Source organism: Octopus bimaculoides, chromosome 14 (assembly GCF_046866305.1).
Source record: "Octopus bimaculoides isolate indiv1 chromosome 14, ASM4686630v1, whole genome shotgun sequence".
NCBI lineage: Eukaryota > Metazoa > Mollusca > Cephalopoda > Octopoda > Octopodidae > Octopus > Octopus bimaculoides.
This window is the reverse complement of record NC_142941.1, coordinates 47,446,156-47,466,598: the sequence shown is the minus strand read 5'-3', so window position 1 is coordinate 47,466,598 and position 20,443 is coordinate 47,446,156. Positions and strand designations below refer to the sequence as shown.

At 37.0% G+C, this 20,443-nt stretch overlaps 1 protein-coding gene across 8 annotated transcripts in view; it reads right to left on the bottom strand.

The window, feature by feature from the left end:
• The window catches only part of LOC106880489 (synaptic vesicular amine transporter), a 187,706-nt gene that overhangs the window by 71,481 nt on the left and 95,782 nt on the right, over window positions 1-20,443 (bottom strand). For all 8 annotated transcript variants that reach the window (XM_089362807.1, XM_089362809.1, XM_089362808.1 and 5 more), the window contains 2 exons: window positions 5,183-5,594; window positions 1,373-1,431 (listed from right to left, as the gene is read on the bottom strand). In XM_089362807.1, the coding sequence (XP_089218933.1) occupies window positions 1,373-1,431; window positions 5,183-5,594 (471 nt within the window). The remainder of the gene's footprint in view (window positions 1-1,372; window positions 1,432-5,182; window positions 5,595-20,443) is intronic.

The following is a 20,443-nucleotide window of genomic DNA, read 5'->3' as shown; positions in this document are numbered from 1 at the left end:
AGAATATTGGAGCTGCTGTCAGGCTCGAGGTGATCCAGAAGACAGCATTGTTGGGTACATCTCGCATCCTAAGGAGAGTATTGTCTCATTGCTTCAATCATTTCTTCTTTACACCCCTTGACATACCAAACCATTCTATTCTCCTCTTCCCTGACACAACCTTCACAACACACCAATCCCCGTCCTCCTCCTTTCCTCTTTACATACAATCTTGACACATCACTCTTGGGGTGTAGTTCCTTGTTCATTGTCATTGATTTACGTGTTCTCCTGTCTATCGCTTGTAATTCACGCTTCTTCCAAGATACTATTCCTGCCCCATATCTCATCAAAACAACCGCCTACGTGTTAATTACTCTACTCTTATAGCGGCCACTTAACTTCGATTGGAGCACAAGCCGATTTCTCCTCAAATACTCTTTTCTGTACATTTCTTTCATCTTGTGTTCATTCATCTTATCGCTTCCAACGATACCCAGGTACTTGTATCTTTCCTCTCCGACTTCCTTGCCACAAGTTGTTTACTATTTATGTAGATAGCGGGTTACTACCTGTAACCTTAGGTATCCACAAGTTTTCAGCAGTCTGAGCACTTAATAATCCTTGCTGTCCCTAAGAGACAAACTTCCTGTAAGATACAAACTGTTTGAAACGGGCATTCTATTCCAATATCCTTTAACCATTTGTCTATATATTTGCTTATTGTTCCCAACCAATTATTATAAGACCTAACAGTTCTTATACTCAAAATTCTTTCTATTTCGAATTTTAAGGGATTGCATGTTTTTTTGTTTTTCGTCCTCTTTCTTTTCAATTATTATTATTTAGATGGTGGAGAATGGCTTTTTTTTTATCAACTTTCATTAATTAGTCGTAATTGTGACTAACTGTCTCTTAATATGTGTGGGTACGCGTATGTATGTATGTATGTATGTATGTATGTATGTATGTATGTATATGTATGTGCGTATATTATTTAGATGGTGGAGTAGAGCGCTGGTTCGGTGTCAATTCCATTTCTTTACATTTCGAGTTCGAATCACACCTTTCATCTCATCCGAAGTCGATAAACTATAATAGTAATCAACAGTTTTTTTAGATCGATATAATTGATTTTGCTTTATTTCACTGGCTCATTTAACGAGAGCAAATTTAATCCATAAGACTTAAACTTCCGGTTACAGCGTTCACATCCCGTTAGCAGCGCTTGGAGGTGACAACCGAAACAATTCTATTAGACTTAATTTGACCAGAAAGAGTCAAACAATAGAGTTGGTGGTTCTTAGATAATGAAATGGTTTCATGTCAGAATGCTCCATGTTTGATAGAAGCTGGGTACAAAATGAGATGAGAGAACATCAAAGATACTTACCTATCGTTGACACCATCATTACAACGAAACCAGTGAACATTGGTATACTATAACCAACCCTGCAACCATAAATATGTAAAATAGTTAAAACATTCAGGAGGTCAAGTAGGGAGGCAGCCATATTTATTACAGCCGACATACTGAAAGAGTTAATAACAGTTTTTTTGGAAGACAATAATTGGGTATATGTGTACGTGTGAAATTGTTGAATCTTGTTAAGGCCTACAGTAGCTGCTTCAAACCCTTAATATTAGCTACAGTAGCAGCATGGATGGACTGGATTGATCAGTAATCCTCATACAATGGATCAGCTCCAACATCGATGCGGGGAACTACCAAACTACACTAACCACGTGTGCCACTGTTGAACAACATCATAATTGATAAAATATCAAATATGATAAAAGTATCGGAAGTGAGTAGGAATCATACATCCGGTCCGTTGGAGTTTCGCTGGTAGCAGACATGAGCCTGAGAACTGGGTGGGATGTGATTATTTGATAAAAGGTTATTCTCTATCGTCTGCATTTCTAGAAGGACAGTAGAAAAGGGGAGTAGAAAAAGGGACTAGCATTTCGTTAGAATTGTATGAAGTGCAGTGTAACAGTCTGGACACTCTATTTGCGTACGCTCTTAAATTCTGGTGGTAGCCTTATTGGAAACGAGAAAGATGAACAACACGATCAGAACGCTATACTTGCTGTTACTTTGCACTTATCATTATTGATATTGTTGCCTAAACATTGTTGTTGTTGCTTTATTATGTCGTTGTTCTTCCTGCCGTGGTTGTTCTTCGTGTTCACAACACCAAAACCGTTTTTCAATCAACAACGTCCGACCCCCTACTTGGGCCCAACCAAATGGCACCACGTCACCAACAAATATATTTTGAAAATATTGTTTTCCTTATTACTTCAGATATTGCTTATTTATTTATTTCTTCTCAAATTACGTCCATAGTCAAACGTTTACATATCACGTGATCAACAACGACAATAAATAGAGTTTCTCAGATTTTTTTCTCATTGTGTCAGATGCCGAATCGTCTGTGTGTTTAGTTCATGCAGGCATACATAATGTCACAATATACATATATATATATGTATGCATATGTACGTATATGTGTGTGTGTATATGCATATGTGTGTGAGAGTATATATGCATATATATGTATAGATACATATACGCGTGTATATACATACAGTGTATATATATATATATATTAATATATATTTATATATATATGTATGGACATATATACATATATATACATATACACACACGTGTATATATATATATATATATATATATATATATATATATATAAGTATATGTGTACATATACATGTACATACATATACACACATGTATGTAATATATATATATATATATATATATATATATATATATATATATATATATATATGTATGTATATATCGGTGTTTTTCGGGCGACTATAGTCCCCGTCAGTGTATATGTATACAATTATGTACTTTGAATACAGCACCAGAGCATTTTGAATTGCTGTCCTTGGAGAAAATTACATTCCACGAATAGTCAATGAAGATAAAGGGTGGAGTTTTCGGAGGGATACTTGGCAGGACCACATTCTATTAAACAAGTTCTTTAACCTCGAAATACATACCTGAAGTACGACTACTGTAGAACATAAAAGCTACGTAGTTCTATGGTTTTTCTACTCAAATGTACCTGGCGAAATCTGTCTTAAGCTGTTATTTAGCCCCAGGTCAACTTTCATTGGGAAAGCGTATGAGCACGGCATTCCTTGACCACCCTATTATTTAAAGGTATCTAAGAACTACAATATCTGATGTGTTCTTTTCTTAATTTTATAGTCTGTGTGGTACGAGTTGATTGCGAAGGTAGAATGGCAGAATTTTCCTTGCCAGTTCGACTTAAAAGCATTTAGGTCGGTACCCTGCTTTTTCTGTTACCTCACTGTTCTCTTCGAAATCAAATAAAAAAAAAAAGAACCGAGACCAAGTTGAATAGTATCATAAGAACGAATCAGTCATTCTATGTGGATAAAGTAAACATCGATTGTCCATTAAAACATTTGTCCTGTCTGGTGGTGATGGCGCGAGACGAACGCAAAAGCTGAAACCACTTCAAAATGAAAGCCACAAAACAAAAAATAAAATAAAACAAAAATGGGTTGAATTGCTAAGGTTTTTTTTTATCAACTGTCATTAAGTAGTCGTAATGGTGACTAACTGTATCTTAATATACGTGTATGTGTGTGTACGCGTATGTATGCGTGTGTATACACGTATACGTATGTGCGTATGTATATACGCATACGTATGTGTGTGTATATACGCATATGTATGTGTGTATGTCTGTGTGTACTTAGTGCGTTTTATCGAAAGAGGAAAAGAGAAGTGAAATACATTTAAAAACACTTCAATTCTGTGACGAACGATGGTGAAAAATCATTGAAACGAGAACAGGAACGAGAAAAACCGAGAATACGTGAGAAGAATCACTTCTAAATAAAAATTAAGATTTCATTTTATTTTCAATTAATATTTGTCATCCACATATATAGTATAAAAAGCTTTCTGCGTTCTACACTGACTAATAAAACCAGTTTTTAGTCAAATGAATGATAAGTAAGATAGCTTATGACCATTGACTTCCTATGAAATACATTGTCTCTTTTGCATCCATTTAAATCAATGTCTTTAGAAGATACATATATGTACTCAAATGGACAAGAAGTGAGAAAATAATAGACTAGAATTAACGATTGTAGATAAGGAAAAGCGAAGTTGCTTACTCATCGTCCCTTCATGCCCATATCATTTCAGGTTTGTAAAGAAGGAGGACGAAAAAATACAATCCCTTAAAATTTGAAATAGGAAGAATTTGGAGCATGGAAACAGTAAAGGCTGTGCCTATAATAATTGGTGCATTGCGAACAGTAAGCCAAGATCTAGAGAAATGACTGAAGGAGACTGAAATAGAATGCCCAGTAGAGTTCCTACAGAAAGTTTGGCTCTTAGCGACAGCAAGGATTATCATGAAGGTTTTAAGCATTTGGAAGACTGCTGAAAACTTATGGATACCTAAGGTTACAGGTAGTAATCTGCTATCCACATAATTCCTACCAGGCATAAGACCGAACCTGAGCAAAACCATAATAATAATAATTATTATAATAATAATAATAATAATTCCTACAAAAGGCACAAGGCCTGAAATTTTGGGGGAGGGGACTAATCGATTATATCGACTCCAGTGTTTCACTATTACTTAATTTGTCGACCCCGAAAGGATGAAAGGCGAAGTCGGACCCGGCTCCATTTGAAATTAGAACGTAAAGGCAGACGAAATACCGCTAAGCATTTTGTCCGGCGAGCAAACGATTCAACCAGCTCGCCGCAATAATAATAATAATAATAATAATAATAATAATAATACAACTGAGGCAGTCGGGATGGAACAGGAAGGTATGCATCAGGGATTCTATTCCGTGACTCTCACCGTCTCTTCGCTAACAATAAATGATAGGAAAATGGTGAAGAACGCCACTTTCTTCAAACTTACAATCAGACAAGCATATTAGGAGTCACCCAAACCGTTCGGAATAGCAGACTATTCTCCCTCAAATCTCACCCTAATGCCTTGAAAGAAGGACGTGTTGGATAATAGAGTTTGTGATATACAAAAATGTTAATATTGTCATGGTTGGAGCGCTTTCAGATTTTAATTCTGTTTATATCGAGTAGAAACGAAATCAAGCAAAGCAACAATATTAATGAGTCGTCAGATGAAGGATTGCTTACCTGTTGGTGATTGGTCCAAGAAATGGGTTAGTGATTAACTGTACAACAGCTTTCGAAGCAAACATCAATCCTACCACCACAGTTGCGTGTCTTAGAAACTGGTGTCGAGTTTGTGGCACATACACTAGGTTAGATTCAGTCACATAACTTTGTGTGTAGCCTTGTGGAGCCACCGTAATATTCTCGCACATGTAGCTCTGTGGTGTCGGCGGAACATAGGTTTTGGCGAGTTTCTTGATATATTTTATGAAACCTTCCCGTTCCGTTTCATTGAGATCTCTATTTTTGGTCACATTGTAGCAAATGGTTTCGATGACCGCTGGCTCGGTTACGTTGACCAGTACTTGTCGAGTGTCATTAACAAGGATTTCCTTGTTTTGCGTTAAATAAAGGAAGTTCGGAATGATTGGAACTGAAACGAGAAGATACGAGAATATGTAAGACAATCAAATGACTTGACGAGAATGGAAATAGATTTTCCTTAAATTTATAATTATAGGTCAAAACTAAGGTTGGTAAGCTGCACCGAACAACATAATTTCAATACCAGATCTTATTTTTCTTTATTTCGAAACAGCTGTAAGTTAGTGCGAATCACTTTTCACAGAGAATTCCTACAAAAGCTTTTTGCTTAGAAATACCATAACAACTGAGTGTCGAAAATGAAGTAAACCGTCGTGTTTTGTGCCGCCTCTGTCCTTCTGTGTGTCTATAAAAATGTAGATATATATAGACACATACATGATATATATATATATATATATATATATATATATATATATATATATACATACGCAAATATATACATACCTATATATTCATACACACATACATGTATACATTTACGCACACACATCTGACTTAGTCTCATAACGTCGCGGGGACACTAAAAGATCAATGTCTAAAGTAGGATTTGAATTCAAGACAATAAATTAATGAAATGTTGGTCAATTATACAGAAATACGTGTTTCATGAAAAGACGGGTGATCTGTGTTTCGAGTGACCCAACTTGAAACAGCGAAGGTACAAGATTCATATTTTGATCAGCACTGATCGATTCGATGTTATCTCAACTGATCGATATATGATCTTTGGATAAACAAGAAATAATACAATGTTCACGCAGGCAATTATCTCACAGCGTGACTCTCTGTATACACGATATTTGTTCTAAATAAGTTGGTATATGTATGTATGTATGTATGTATGTATGTATGTATGTATGTATGTATGTATGTATGTATGGCTCGAACGTCTTCCCAACACAAGCATGTTTAAGAATGTTGTCAGTATTCTTTTCTACTCATGGCACAAGGCCCGAAATTTTGAGGGAGGGGTCAGTCGATTACATCGACCCCAGTACGCAACTGGTACTTAATTTATCGACCCCGAAAGGATGAAAGGCAAAGTCGACCTCGACGGAATTTGAACTCAGAACGTAAAGACAGACGAAATACCGCTAAGCATTTCGCCCAGCGTGCTAACGTTTCTGTTTGCTTGCCGCCTTAAAATGTTGCCCATATTCATTCAGGTCATGCCCCCGGCTTGATACAAAATCCCTGTTAAATTCACCTCTGTATCATTCACACAGGGCCTTAAAAAAAAAAAGATGAGCTCCGACCTTCTTCCTTCTGTAAGCTAAGAGAGAAAAAAAAGACCTAACAAACAACAGGTTCCACCAGTTTCGTATAAAATCTGGTCGCGTTACCAGTAGGGCAACTGAGGGAGCACGTGATTTTGTCTCGCAATAAAAGCAGTTGCTTATCTTACTCTCGAAGTGAAAGTTGTTCAATACAACATTTATCCAGCGACCGAGAAGAGATCGTCTGTTACTAATCTTTACTCAATATCGAATAAACTTAACTCTATTTTCGTGATTAACCGGAAATTGGCGTGATATTATCTCTTCTAACGTCCATTAAGTTGTTTGACAAAATGACGCCTTCATTTCGAATTTTTCTACTATTTTCTTGTCGTAATTCACGCAGCCACATACGCGCATAAACGCATGAGCCAGTATGCGTGCTCGCTAACACATACACAAGCGCACTAACACACACGCACACACACACACAAAAGAAATAAATACAAAAAGTATATCCATTTCTGTAAAGTTTATTCCACATGACAAATTGTAATTTCTATTTTCTCTCTCTCTCTCTCTCTCTCTCTCTCTCTCTCTCTATATATATATATATATATATATATATATATATATATATATAATATTTTATGATTATATGCATCAGCGACATATGGAATACTGTCGCTGATGAGAGCAGTAACTAAAATATTTTTTACTTTAAGCTTGAAACACGATCTTGTATTCAGTTAACCGAACCTTGTTGATTCATTATTTTTCTTTTGCTCGCCTACAATAGTGTTATTCTCGGAGATTTTAAGGTGGTAATAGGGGTTTTAGCGTCTATTTCTTGCAGTGCGTGGTGAGGCGTAAAACCGATCCCTTGGTATAATTATGTATATAATTATAAAATATTTTGTAAAATTTACTTATGAGGTTTTAATTTTCGCCCTGACCACCTGGTAAAATATTATTGATTTTACCCTTTTAAAATTATTATTATTATTATTATTATTATTATTATATATATATATATATATATATATATATATATATATATATATATATATATATATATATATATAAAGTGAAGTTGTGTGCGTGTGTAAACCCGATTAACTTCTAAAGCACACAACTGGTTTTCTCCAAACTGCAAATATACATTACTTATGTTCGAGAGATAGTTTTAGACTCTTAAAACTTTTCACATGATGATTAACGAGCCCTCTGGGAGCAGAAAACACCATTTCCTGGGTTACGTGGAGAAGGGAGGTAACACTTTGTGAAGTAACTTTCAGAAATTGATTGTCTCACTTACATCCATTGGTCAAAAACTTTGGTCTCAGTTGGCTGTGTGAAAGAGCAATATTGGCTCCCAAAAACAGCGCTGTAAGTAATATTAACGAGAAGATGCTGCAGTACCTTCCTGGAAGTCCTCACATCTTTAAGTCAGTTGATAGAATCCCAGATCTAGAAGAGGAGGTCAATTATCCAGCAAAATTTCTCAATTCATTGGAGTCTCCAGGGCTACCTCCCCACAGATTGAAACTTAAAGTGGGAGCACTCTGCAATTGGACACGTCTGGTGGCAAAGAAGATGATGCCACGTGTTATTGAGGCCATCATCCTCTCTAGATGTGGAAAAGGAGAGGATGTTTTCATACCCGGGATTCCTCTCATTCCATTGGGAGCAGAAATTCCCTTTTCATTCAGAAGAGTGCAATTTCCTATTCGTATCAACTTCGCATTGTCTATCAATAAATCTCAGGGTCAAACACTGTCTGTGGTAGGATTTCGCTTGGACGAGTGATGCTTCTCACACGAGCGATCAAATGTTGGCTGCTCCAAAATGGGAAGCAAAAAGAATGTATTTGCATTTGTTCCACAAGGGAAAACAAAGAATGTTGTTTGCCAAGAGGTTATGTAGGAATTACCGCATCCTACGATGCGCTCCAGTATCCACTGCTCTTTGTGAATGGTGAGGATGGATATCATTTCGCCATAATACCGACAAACCCGAAGATAGCATCAACAAAGCAGTTTCCTGCATGGACTTCCCATATAGGCATACACGCACGCGCACTCACACACACGTGCATCGAAGTAAATCTGTGAGTGTGTACGTGCAGTGGTGTCCGTATACGTGGAGAGGATTTCTAAGTTTTTATACGTGTTCCATCATACATGAGTAATGTTACCACACGCACCTCTCTCCCCCTCTCTCTCTCTCACCCTCTCTCTCTCTCTCTCTCTCTCTCTCTCTCTCTCTCTCTCTCTCTCTCTCTCTCTCTCTCTCTCTCTGCGTTTGTGTGTGTGTGTGTGTTTAAGTGTGCGTGTGTAAATAGAGTAAAATGAAGGATTTCATTTCGGCTGAACGCCTGATTGCATTTGCTCATTACAACAACTTCATATGGAGCAGCGATTCTCGATAAATGACCTAAACTGGGTTTGTCATTTGGAAATAAGCGTTGCATAGTAATGACAACAACAACAACACCAACAACAGCTGGCAGTAAACATTAAACATATAAGAAGTTTTGCAAATGGGGAAAAATGCCAAATGTAAGAACAGCAAAACCAGCAACAGCAACAACACAACCAACAACATGAGAAGAACGACAATTATAGAAACAGGAAAAACAAAAAAAGAACAAATAAAATTTAAAAAAAAGAAATGAATGAAAGTAAAAGACAACAAAAAGCCTTGAGTAAACGTGGATTGGAGGAAGAAGATTGACTTTTGTTGGTATTGGGGGTAGGGGTAGGGTTTAAAAAAAAAAATAGAATTGAAAAAGGAAAAGCTTTTCCAATCTACAATGGACAACAACATTAAATAGAAGAGTGAGAACTGCAGGAAGATCAACGTTAGCAACAACAACAACAACGTCTAGTAATACTTACGGCAGTAACACACAACAACAACAAAAAAAAAGAGAAAAAGACGGCCGTAAACAACAACAACAACTTCAAGGATGATACAAGTAACTGACAACAACAACAAAAACAACTTTCAGAGAAATAAATTTGTATGAATGAAAAACAAAACAAAGGAAAAAAATAAGAGAGAAATGAGAAAAGAGAAGCAGAGAGGGAGAGAGAGAGAGAGAGAGAGAGAGAGAGAGAGAGAGAGAGAGAGAGAGAGAGAGAGAGAGAGGGACAGAGAGGGGGTAGGGATTTGAATACATGAGGGGAGGTGTCAGTTAAAGCTTAACAACAGTAATTGTCCTTGCTTTGCATGATGGGAAATTTAACTTTTTTATAGTTTTATGTTTTAGTAGTTTTTTCTTGTTTTCTTTGGTCCATTCCATTTTATTACATTTTGTGTGTGTATGTGTGCGTTGGCGTTATATATATATACGTATATATGTATGTATATATGTGTGTATACGCATTTATATGCGTATATATAAACATATACACACATAATCCGTTAGTGATAATACATCGTAACTTAAAATTATATACTCAACAAATAAGAAATGAACAGACGATAAACTGAAACAGTTTGTAGAGTATCCTGTTTATGTAAACAACTATGACATACTATATATATATATATATATATATATATATATATATATATATATATATATATATATATATATATATATATATATGTATATATACATACACACACACACACACACACATTTAGATATATGTAAATATATGTTCGAATTTTTCTTTCCAATGTTTTAATATTTTGTTTTTTCTTCTGTAGAAAATGGTTTATATAAAACCAAAAACCAACCACCACTTTGACAAACAGCCAACCATCACCTTCACCACCACCACCACCACCACCACTCGTTCCCCCAGCGACATGACCACCAATAGCAACATCAATACCATAGCTACACCGCGACAAATGTCCAAAGTAAATGAGAAGATTTGGCTTGATGAGAGCAAATAATTGGACAGAAACAACGAACGAAGCTGAAAATCAAAAATCTCATGAATTATAATTAGTCTCCCTTGCCAACCCTACAACCAACGGAGCGGGCGGGGGGTCTTTCACTTTGATTTGCTTTTATCCTTTCTATTGTTTTTTTTTCCCGTATTTTCAATATATATATATACATTATATATATATATATATATTTGTATATGTATATATACGTGTTTGCGTGTGTTGTTGCGAACGACTGCTTGCATTTCATTCAGATTTGCTTATCTAAAATCTAATCACAAAGACGCCGCCACCGCCACCGCCGTCACCTCCCCTATATAAACACGGCCATATTGAAGACGGCTTCTTTAACTTTCCATTATTAGTCCCAAACAGTTGCTCCTCTTCTACCCTTTCTCTCTCTAATATCATATTCTTTTCTTTTGCTTGTCTCAGTTATTGGAGTGCGGCCAGGCTGGGGTTTAAGTAAAAAAATTGACTCCCAGAACTTATTCTTTGTAAGCCAAGTACTTATTCCATCGGTGTTTTTTGCCGAACCGCTAAGTTACGGGGGACATAAACACACCAACATCGGTTGTCAAGTGGTGGAGGGCACAGGTATATCCAACCTGATTCTATTTTGAATCCTTATTTTACTATATATATATATATATATATATATATATATATATATATATATATATATATATATACATGGTCTTTTGCGACAGAAACAGCTGCCTGGTTAAATCAAATAATACATGTTAGCATCAAAACTGGTCCCATTTATCTCATGACATTTATTGGACTCTGTCTAATAAGCAGATATTTCTAATGATTATATATATATATATATATATATATATATATATATATATATATATATATATATATATATAGCGTGAGAGAGTTAGGGGTTAGGGGTACAACCCACTAAGGGATAGTATCTATCCAGTATACTGCTGGGAGGGTAATACACACACACATATATAGACAAACATATCTACACACATATATACACACATATATAAATTTATATAAATACGGATAAGATCGTTTTTTTTAATTACCGATCATATCAAGTGGCCAGCATGGGAATGAAAACCTCGTAGGTAATAATTATTATTAAATTATTTTCGTAATGAGATAAAAAAATCAAGGCTGAGTATAATATAGAACATTTATAAATAAAATGTCTTACAGCTGTTTCCAGGATATTTGTTATATCCCTTCATCGGAGATGGCGTGAGTGGATGGTTAAGCAATAGTTAGTTTAGTTAAGATAGGAAATAGAGAGTAAATGTAGGGATAATATATTTGTAAATCCATTGTTTAGGCAGAATGGTATACATATAAGATTCCAATACCTTGTGAGTAAAATCCACACGAAGCCGAATAGGGGTGTGAATTGATGAAATCGAGGTGAAGGTGTATATTTGCCTGGGGCAGACTAAGCATTTACCTAGACTTGAACACTCGCATACAATCAGAGTTAGGTAGAAAGTCTGGATTAAAGATGTGCTTAAAGCATTGCTAGATGAAACCCTGCGAATCAATGTCTTCGATTGCACCGCTCCAGTTACAGGCTTATACGCATGCGATACATAGAATACTGCAGACAACGAACAACGAATAACTCCAATCGTGAGGGTAATGCGAAGATTCTTATTAGGAATAACGTTACGGGAAACATGTCTGAAAGGACGTAATTCGAAAAGGGAGTGGAGTGAACGATTTTAAGCACGGAATACTGACAGCACAAGTTCCGCTGAGTCGGGCAATTTGAGTGAAGATATGGATATGGTGGACTGGATGGGAATGATGGGGAAAGAGAGAGAGAGAGAGTAAAGAGAGTAAACTTCAGCACAAGATTGCCGTCCGTGGCAGATTATATCTCAAGGCATTAATTTTCAACCATGAGGATGGACACACACACACACACACACACACACCCACATAGTTGTATGGTATTTAATATACCCGTATTCATCGTTGTTCAAATAGGGCTACTGACCACTTTGAAGTCTTACTCTTAGCTGATTTTCGTACACACATATATGTGGGTGTATACATACACAGATATTATATATACACACACACACACACACACACACACACACACACACATTGCTAGCAAGTCGAGCGACCACAGAGAGATTTTCTCTCGCTCTCTTTCCCTCTTTCTCTCATTATCTATCTATGATCTACACACCAACCTGTCACCCTTACGTAATCTCCCCCTCCCCATTTAATGGCTGACTTTACATTTTGTTTTCCCATCCTTTCCGCCATATCTCATTCCACTCCTCCTCCTACCTTCATCTTGTCTCTTTCTCACTTCAATAACTTTCTACCCGTTCCTCGTTCACTTTCCTCTCCCTACCTCTCTCTCTCCAACACACACATTAATGTACGCATACACAACGTAGTCATAGAAATACATAGACATATACACAAATAAGATAAATATTGGCTCCGAGACACATGTGTACATCGTACAGAAACGCACATAACGCACACAAAAGAGCAAATACATGCTAATATACGACCGCTTATTCACAAACGATTGCATTGAGACAGTAACACGCATACACGTGTGTGTACACACACATATATACATACATACACACACACACAGGGACATACAAAGTCGTGCATACACACATGCATAAATGAAAGCCGCCATTTAAATAATGTGCCAGCCGAAAAGCTTGCATTTTGCCATCGCTTGAATGACTTTTAAGCCTATCTCTTATCAATCTCTTGACATCGGGATTTTTCGGTAATCTTCGCTGGCTTAGCTGAACATTGACTGTGTGTTTTCGGGCCTTTTATATCTTGATCCGTCTAAATTGAAGATTTTAAAGATAATATGCCTTGTTATTCCCCATCATTCTGTGCATTCTGCTCATCAATGAGTACAATTATTTGTTCGCTCATCACAGACTCTCCTCTTTGGACTATTTCGTCAATGGCTGTCAGTTTCAGATTCGGACAAGTAAATGACGACAGCAACGTGGCAGGAATACACAAAACTAACTATTATGGAGTCACTTTTTAAGAAAGAATAATTGTTTTCAACACACAAACGCACATTCATACACGAGCACACATATAAACAAGTAAATTCGTACAAAAACACACGTGCACACAAACACACATCCATAGATGTACACCAACACACACCAATATAAATTAAATGGACCTCAGCCTGTTACAACGGGCAGTATTCAGTTGTTTGATCAACTGAACAACTTGCTGACTGTATAAGCGGCTGAATACTTCTTAACGCATTTCTGAGACAGGATCACCTTATTCAACCAGTGAAGTCCTAAAAAAATAAACTCCCTTAGAGAACATCCCAAGGAATTAGCCTTCCTGTAATTCAGTTCATTTTGGCATTAGATCCATTATCATTTATTACAAAAATCCAGTGAACACATGCCAAAGTCTGCAACCGCTAGAGCTACCAATGTAACCTATAATTTTATTGCGGATGACCTGAAGATCTGCGCTCAAAAATGTTAGCAATGCCAAAAACCAACCGGAGTTAATTACATTTTCAGCTGACATACGAATGGAATTTGGTCAACAGAAGTGTTCGCATTTGATTGCTGAACATGGAAAATCAGTCCCTTAATACCAAAACCTGTGCGTCAATCTCTCTCTCTCTTCTTTTCTCTTCTCTTCCACATAAAGAATACTACAAATATCTAAGCATAGATGAAAACATATACGAAGGTGCTGTGAATAAAGATAGAGTGACTTGAGAATATTACAGACAAATCTGTAAGTCGAAACTCTTACAACAAAACAATATTCCACATTGCATTTGCTGTACGAGTGTTGATTCCATTATCTGGGACACTTGACTGGGATATGTATAGAAGAAATCCATTCCACAGACATTAAAACCTGCAAGATTCCGACATCAACTGGAAACTTGCGCAGAAATAGTTATATCGACAGACTCTATCTAAGAAGAACTGAAGGAAGTAGAGGCTTGAAATCAGTGTAGACAACTTTCGAATGTCGAATGGTCTTTCTCAGATAGCACCCTCTAAACAACAGCAGAAACAACTTATAAACTTAGTGCTGAAAAGTGAAGAGAACAACATTCTACGTGTCGGCAATGAGCTCGTCGGAAGTACTCTCTTCTTGACGACTTCCCATACACTCGCCAAAAGGCTGCACCTCAAAGAACACCTGCACATGAAATACTCAGCACATCAAAAGAGACTACACATGGAGATAGTTCCCGAAGACTTGATGATGACAATAATATCGACATGAAATGTTGCATTTCTTGGATTTGCGACCGCCACATCACATCATACTTCAAAGGCGATGCGTTTGAAAACTCGAAAGGAGGAGATTGCTACAAAACACGTGAAAGCAATGTTGATTATTTGCTATTTATGTGGAAGATATTACACCGTGATTAGCAGTTGTCCAAAAGTGTCATCAAGATACTACCTTCCAACGCGACATGACCTTGTCGCTAAAATAATATACAATGCCATCGAAAAGCACAGACGGTCCCGAAAAAAATATAAAGAATTCCCCTGTTATTCATTACGCATAGAAACATCAACTAAAGGAATATTGGTGAAACATCCCCTTTCAAAATTTCTATCAAGTATAAACAGGCTGGATGTTGTTTGGGACAGACATGAATAAGTCGTACTGTGAAAAAGGTCAGCTTGCCCTGCTGATGAGAGTATCGCTGGGAAAATCAGAGAAATCAACTAATTAGAAATACAATCTGTAAGTGGAAGAGTAAAAATATGGAAAACGTTTCTCATGTTTGAAATGTGATATTGATTTTTATCTACATTTCTAAAGATGGAGCCTTGTATCTTTGTTAGAAACCAGCCTTCCTTACAGGAAGACTTCAAATAATTAAAAATAGAAGAGAACACACATACCCACTCTCTCCCTCTCTATCTATCTATCTATGTCTCTTTCTTTTTCTTTCTCCCCTTCTCTTTCTCTCTATATATGTATATATATATATATTTACGCACACATGAATGTACACACATAATTTATACATCATACGTGCCTCCACGCGGAGGCACGCACCAAGTAAGATGTCATGTGATTGTAGTCAATCGCTCGATGAATATATGAGCAAGCTTCAAAAGCTACAACGTTCGTCAACGCAGGGCTGCGAACCAAAAACGCCGAGTAGCATCTAACGTCGACTGAATACTGTTTAGAGTAATTGGAACCTACATCAATAAGGAACCACAATCCTCTATATGCATACAAGCACACATACACACACAGAAGTTATACATGCATACGTATATGTGAGTATAGGCGCACGCGTGGGAGTATTTTCTTCAGCCTTTTTATGAAAGATCGCCCACTGTATTTTGGTAGATGAAGGGTTTTTTCTCAGTTGTTGCACCTTGGTCCGATCTTGTGCTTTCTCCTTCGATTTTAGTCTAAATTTCCTCGTCATTAGCTTCGTTCACGTCAGCCGTTTTTATTTGTAGCTTTTAGGAGTCCAGTTGTCAAACTTTGATGCCCATCATTTGACAGCATTCTTATATATAGATGTATGTGTGTCATTATTCAGTTTATTTCAAGATGTCTTGCCAATAGAGAAAGAACCGGTTTCTAACCGAGATCCAAGGTTCCGTCATTGGAATTTCAACATCAACAACAGGGTATTTTTGGATGTATGTATGTATGTATGTATGTGCAGATTTGTATGTTTCATGTATGTATTCTCATGCATATAGTTACATATCGACCAAAGCCTTGTGAGTGGATTTTACCTTATTGTCCTTTACCTTATTTTATTTGAGCAGCTTATTCTGACCAAAAGTTATTCGTAATTTCTTTTGTAAAAATGTATGTCTGTCGACTGTATTGATGAGGTTTAATAAAGCGAAACATGTCGATAGTTGTTCTTTACCAACAAAGTTTCTTTACGCATGCCAAATAACCTTGAGAAATGAATTATTTCCCTTCTGCTGACAACGACTACCACTCGGTATTTTTGTCTTTAACTAACAAGGAAAATTAATTACGAATTTGTTTGCGTTATTTAGTCACCATCCTTCATCTCACAATCATTTCTTTAAGCATTCATTGACTATCAAACAGACACAGATTTACGCAGTAACGTTTGCGCAACTTTCACACTTTAATCTTCATTTATTCTATCTTATGTCTAACCTTCAACTCCCATCTCTACACCGACTGTATATCCCCCCCACTCCATCATTCCAATATGTCTCTCTATTTCTTTTCTGTAATTCTTTTAGTTCCATTCATTTTCTATGCGTTTTCTTTGACACAATCCCGTGACATTGTTAAACACACTAATGTACTGAACCTGTCGCACCACAATACACTCAGAAAATAGGTAGGTAGGCAATCGTCTGCTACTTTCACGACTGACGTCACATACAACACAGTTTTCTAGTCACCGTTTTCTTCTCTAACCCTTTTCTTCTTTCCTTCTCGCCATTATCTTTTTACACTTTCTTCCCATTTGACCTCTATCTTATTTTCATACTGTTTACTCCATTAAACTTATCTCACTCACTGGGTTAACCCTCTCTCCCTCTCCAGACTTCATTATCACCCTCTCATCTCTTCCTTTTTCTTTCTCTCTCTCTCTCTCTCTCTCTCTCTCATCTACTATGTCTGAACTTGCGTTTCTTTCCTTATCCCATTCACGTTTCCTTATTCGGTATCCATACGTCTCCCCCATCCTCTACTCTACTCTCTTCTCTCTTTTGAGATACTTATTCTTTCATACTTCTCTATAATCTCTCTCGCACTATAACACACACACACACACACACTCATCTTCTCTTATTCAATCACTTAGAAATCAAGCTCCCATTATTCAATTCAATTTCTACGGGACTCTTTCTCTCTCCCCCCCTCTCTCTCTCTCTCAACATTCGATTCCCTCTTCATAATTATTCTTTCAACGCATTTTTACTCTCTCAATCTTTCTTCTTCATAGAATTCAGTTGCTCTCTTGCTCTCCTTCTCTCCCCCTCTCATTAATACTCTTTATCTACCCGCTTTCTCTTTCTACGTTCTCTCCATCACTTATGCTTCTCTGTTACTTTGTCATTTTGACGACAGATAGACAACACACACACACACACACACACACACACACACACACACACACACACACACACACACACACACTAACCCTGACGTTATCTTCTCCACACCATCACCTCTCTATTTGCCCGCCATTATTCTGTATTACTTGGGAAAGATGGAGACACAAGACGTTGAAATCTGGCGTTATACAGAATTATAAATATTGACACAAATGCAGGGAGGATGAGGAGGATGTAGATGAGGAAGATGAGGAGGACAAGGAGGATGAGGAAAAGGATGAGGAGGATGAGGCGAAGGAGGCGACATAATTGTCCTCAGAACAGAGTTGGTACTTTGAAGGTCAACTCTGAAAGAAGAAAAAACAAACTCGATCCAGTTGGGATATGAACTAGAGAGAAAAGAAGAGAAAGTGAGAGAAAGACAGAGAGAGGAGGAGGGAGAAAGAGAAAGAGAGAGAGAGAGAGTGAGAGAGAGAGAGTGAGAGAGAAAGAGGGAGAGAGAGAGTAATTAATTCACCTGTTCTAAAATAAAAACAACAGGTAAGGTTGTGGGATTAACACAAGCATAAGAGTTGAAAAATACTGGAAAATAATTTTTGCACAGTAATTACGTATCAAAACAGGTGAGTGGAAAAAATATTTGGTATTATTTATTCACCATTACACGCGTTTCATTTCCCAATAGGAGTTACAAAAGTGTATATGCAGAATAAACATATAGGACATCTCCAATTAGAAATTTATTAGATAAAGAATAAAACATTGTCAAAATAATATATATCTGTTACCAAAAAAACCTCTCGTTCTATCTCTCATTGAAATTATAGACATTTCAGTTACCAGTAATTACAACAACAAAACATAACCTAATTGACTCGCTGAGATCTACGAGCGAATTACGAACCTTTAGATTTGTTTGTCTAACGTCGCATCAAATTAACCGGAATTCGAAACCTTCTCTCATCCTATTCATTCAAACACTGATTCCATTCTGCAAGCAATTCTGATGATCCACCTCATGTTGAGGCACTCCCTCATCAATCGCCACGCCTTTAGGAATGGAATTAAGGGTCAGTGGATGACCATTGTTCTACTGACTAAAACTAATAACTCATCTCCTCTTAACCGCTCACGCTACATCCGAATTCATCAATCACCTCTAATCAAATAGACTCGAACTTATCAATTTATAAACTTTTTCTGTACAGCTATGACTTTCGTTTGTTTACATCCCCGTAACTTAGCGGTATGGCAAAAAGAGACCGATAGAATAAATATCAGGGTCGATTTGTTCGACAAAACCCTTCAAGGCGGTGCACGCGCAGGTGTATGGTAAGAAGTTTACTTCTCTACCACATGGTTCCGGGTTCAGTCCTACTGCGTGGCATCTTGGGCGATATATAGTCTTCTAGTTATAGCTTCGGGCAGGCTAAAGTCTTGCGAATGGATTTGGTTGATGGCGGAAACTGTAAGAAGCCCATCGTATACACGTGCGCGCACGCACACGCGCACACACACACGCACACACACACACACACACACACACACACACACACACACACACACACACAGGTGTGTGTCTTTGTGTTTGCCCCTTTTGTCAACGGGTGTTGGTGTGTTTACATCTCCATTACTTAGCGGCTCGGTAGAACGGACCGATAAAATAAGTACCAGGCTTTAAAAAAACAGAAAGAAAGAATAATAATGAGTACTAGTGTCGATTCGTTCGACTAAAATCCTTCAAGGCGGCGCCCCAGCATGGCCGTACTCTAATGCCTGAAACAAGTGAAAGATAAAAGATATATTGCTAAAACTATATTCCCTAAGCAAGACTGTATCGTATTTGCTATGCTGAACCCTGCCGTCAGGGATTTTCTCTTCGCCTATGTAACATCATTGTCTGCAGATGTATCTAGTTTCTGCCTGATCGTTTAATTCATTAACTCTTTTTCGTAAAAAATGGTGAATGTTTGTTTTGGTCTCCTTCATTTTCTTCGTGTCATCAGGAAATTAGTTCGAAGGTGTATAAATACGCCGGGCTTTTGTTTAAAAGCTGGGTCGTCTACCATGAAATGTCGACAATTATAATGATATTAATCCCGCCTCCATTGACAAAAGAGTTCTTCTCAGTAACAAGAACGAAAAAATTATGATCTACTAAAAAAACAAAACAAAATGAATTTAAGAGAATAAAAACTAAAAAAAAATAATAAAACAGAAAGCGCAAAAATGTATGAAAGATAATTGTATCTGTCGTTAATCAAAATTCGCAGATTTGTTTTTGTTGTTTCTGCTTTTTATAAGACTGCAATTAGTATTTCTATTATTGCTTTTACATTTTTTGCTATTTGTTTTTGCTATAATTAGTAGTCGTTGTTGTTATTGTTGGAATTGCCGTCCATGTTATTGATGTTGTTGTTGTTCTGATGTTCTCCGATGTTGTTCTTGGCATTGTTGTTGTTGTTGCTACTCACGTTGTCATTAATGTTTTCTTTACCTTCAATATTGTAAGAGCAGCAACAGTTTTTATTACTAATCTTGGCAGCAGCAGCAGCAGTAGTAGTAGTAGCAGTAGTAGTAGCAGCGTTACGAGTAACTGTTGCTGCACTAGTAGGATAACACGCCGGACAAAAGGCTTGGCAGCATTTAGTCCGTCTTTACGTTCTGAGTTCAAATTCCGCCGA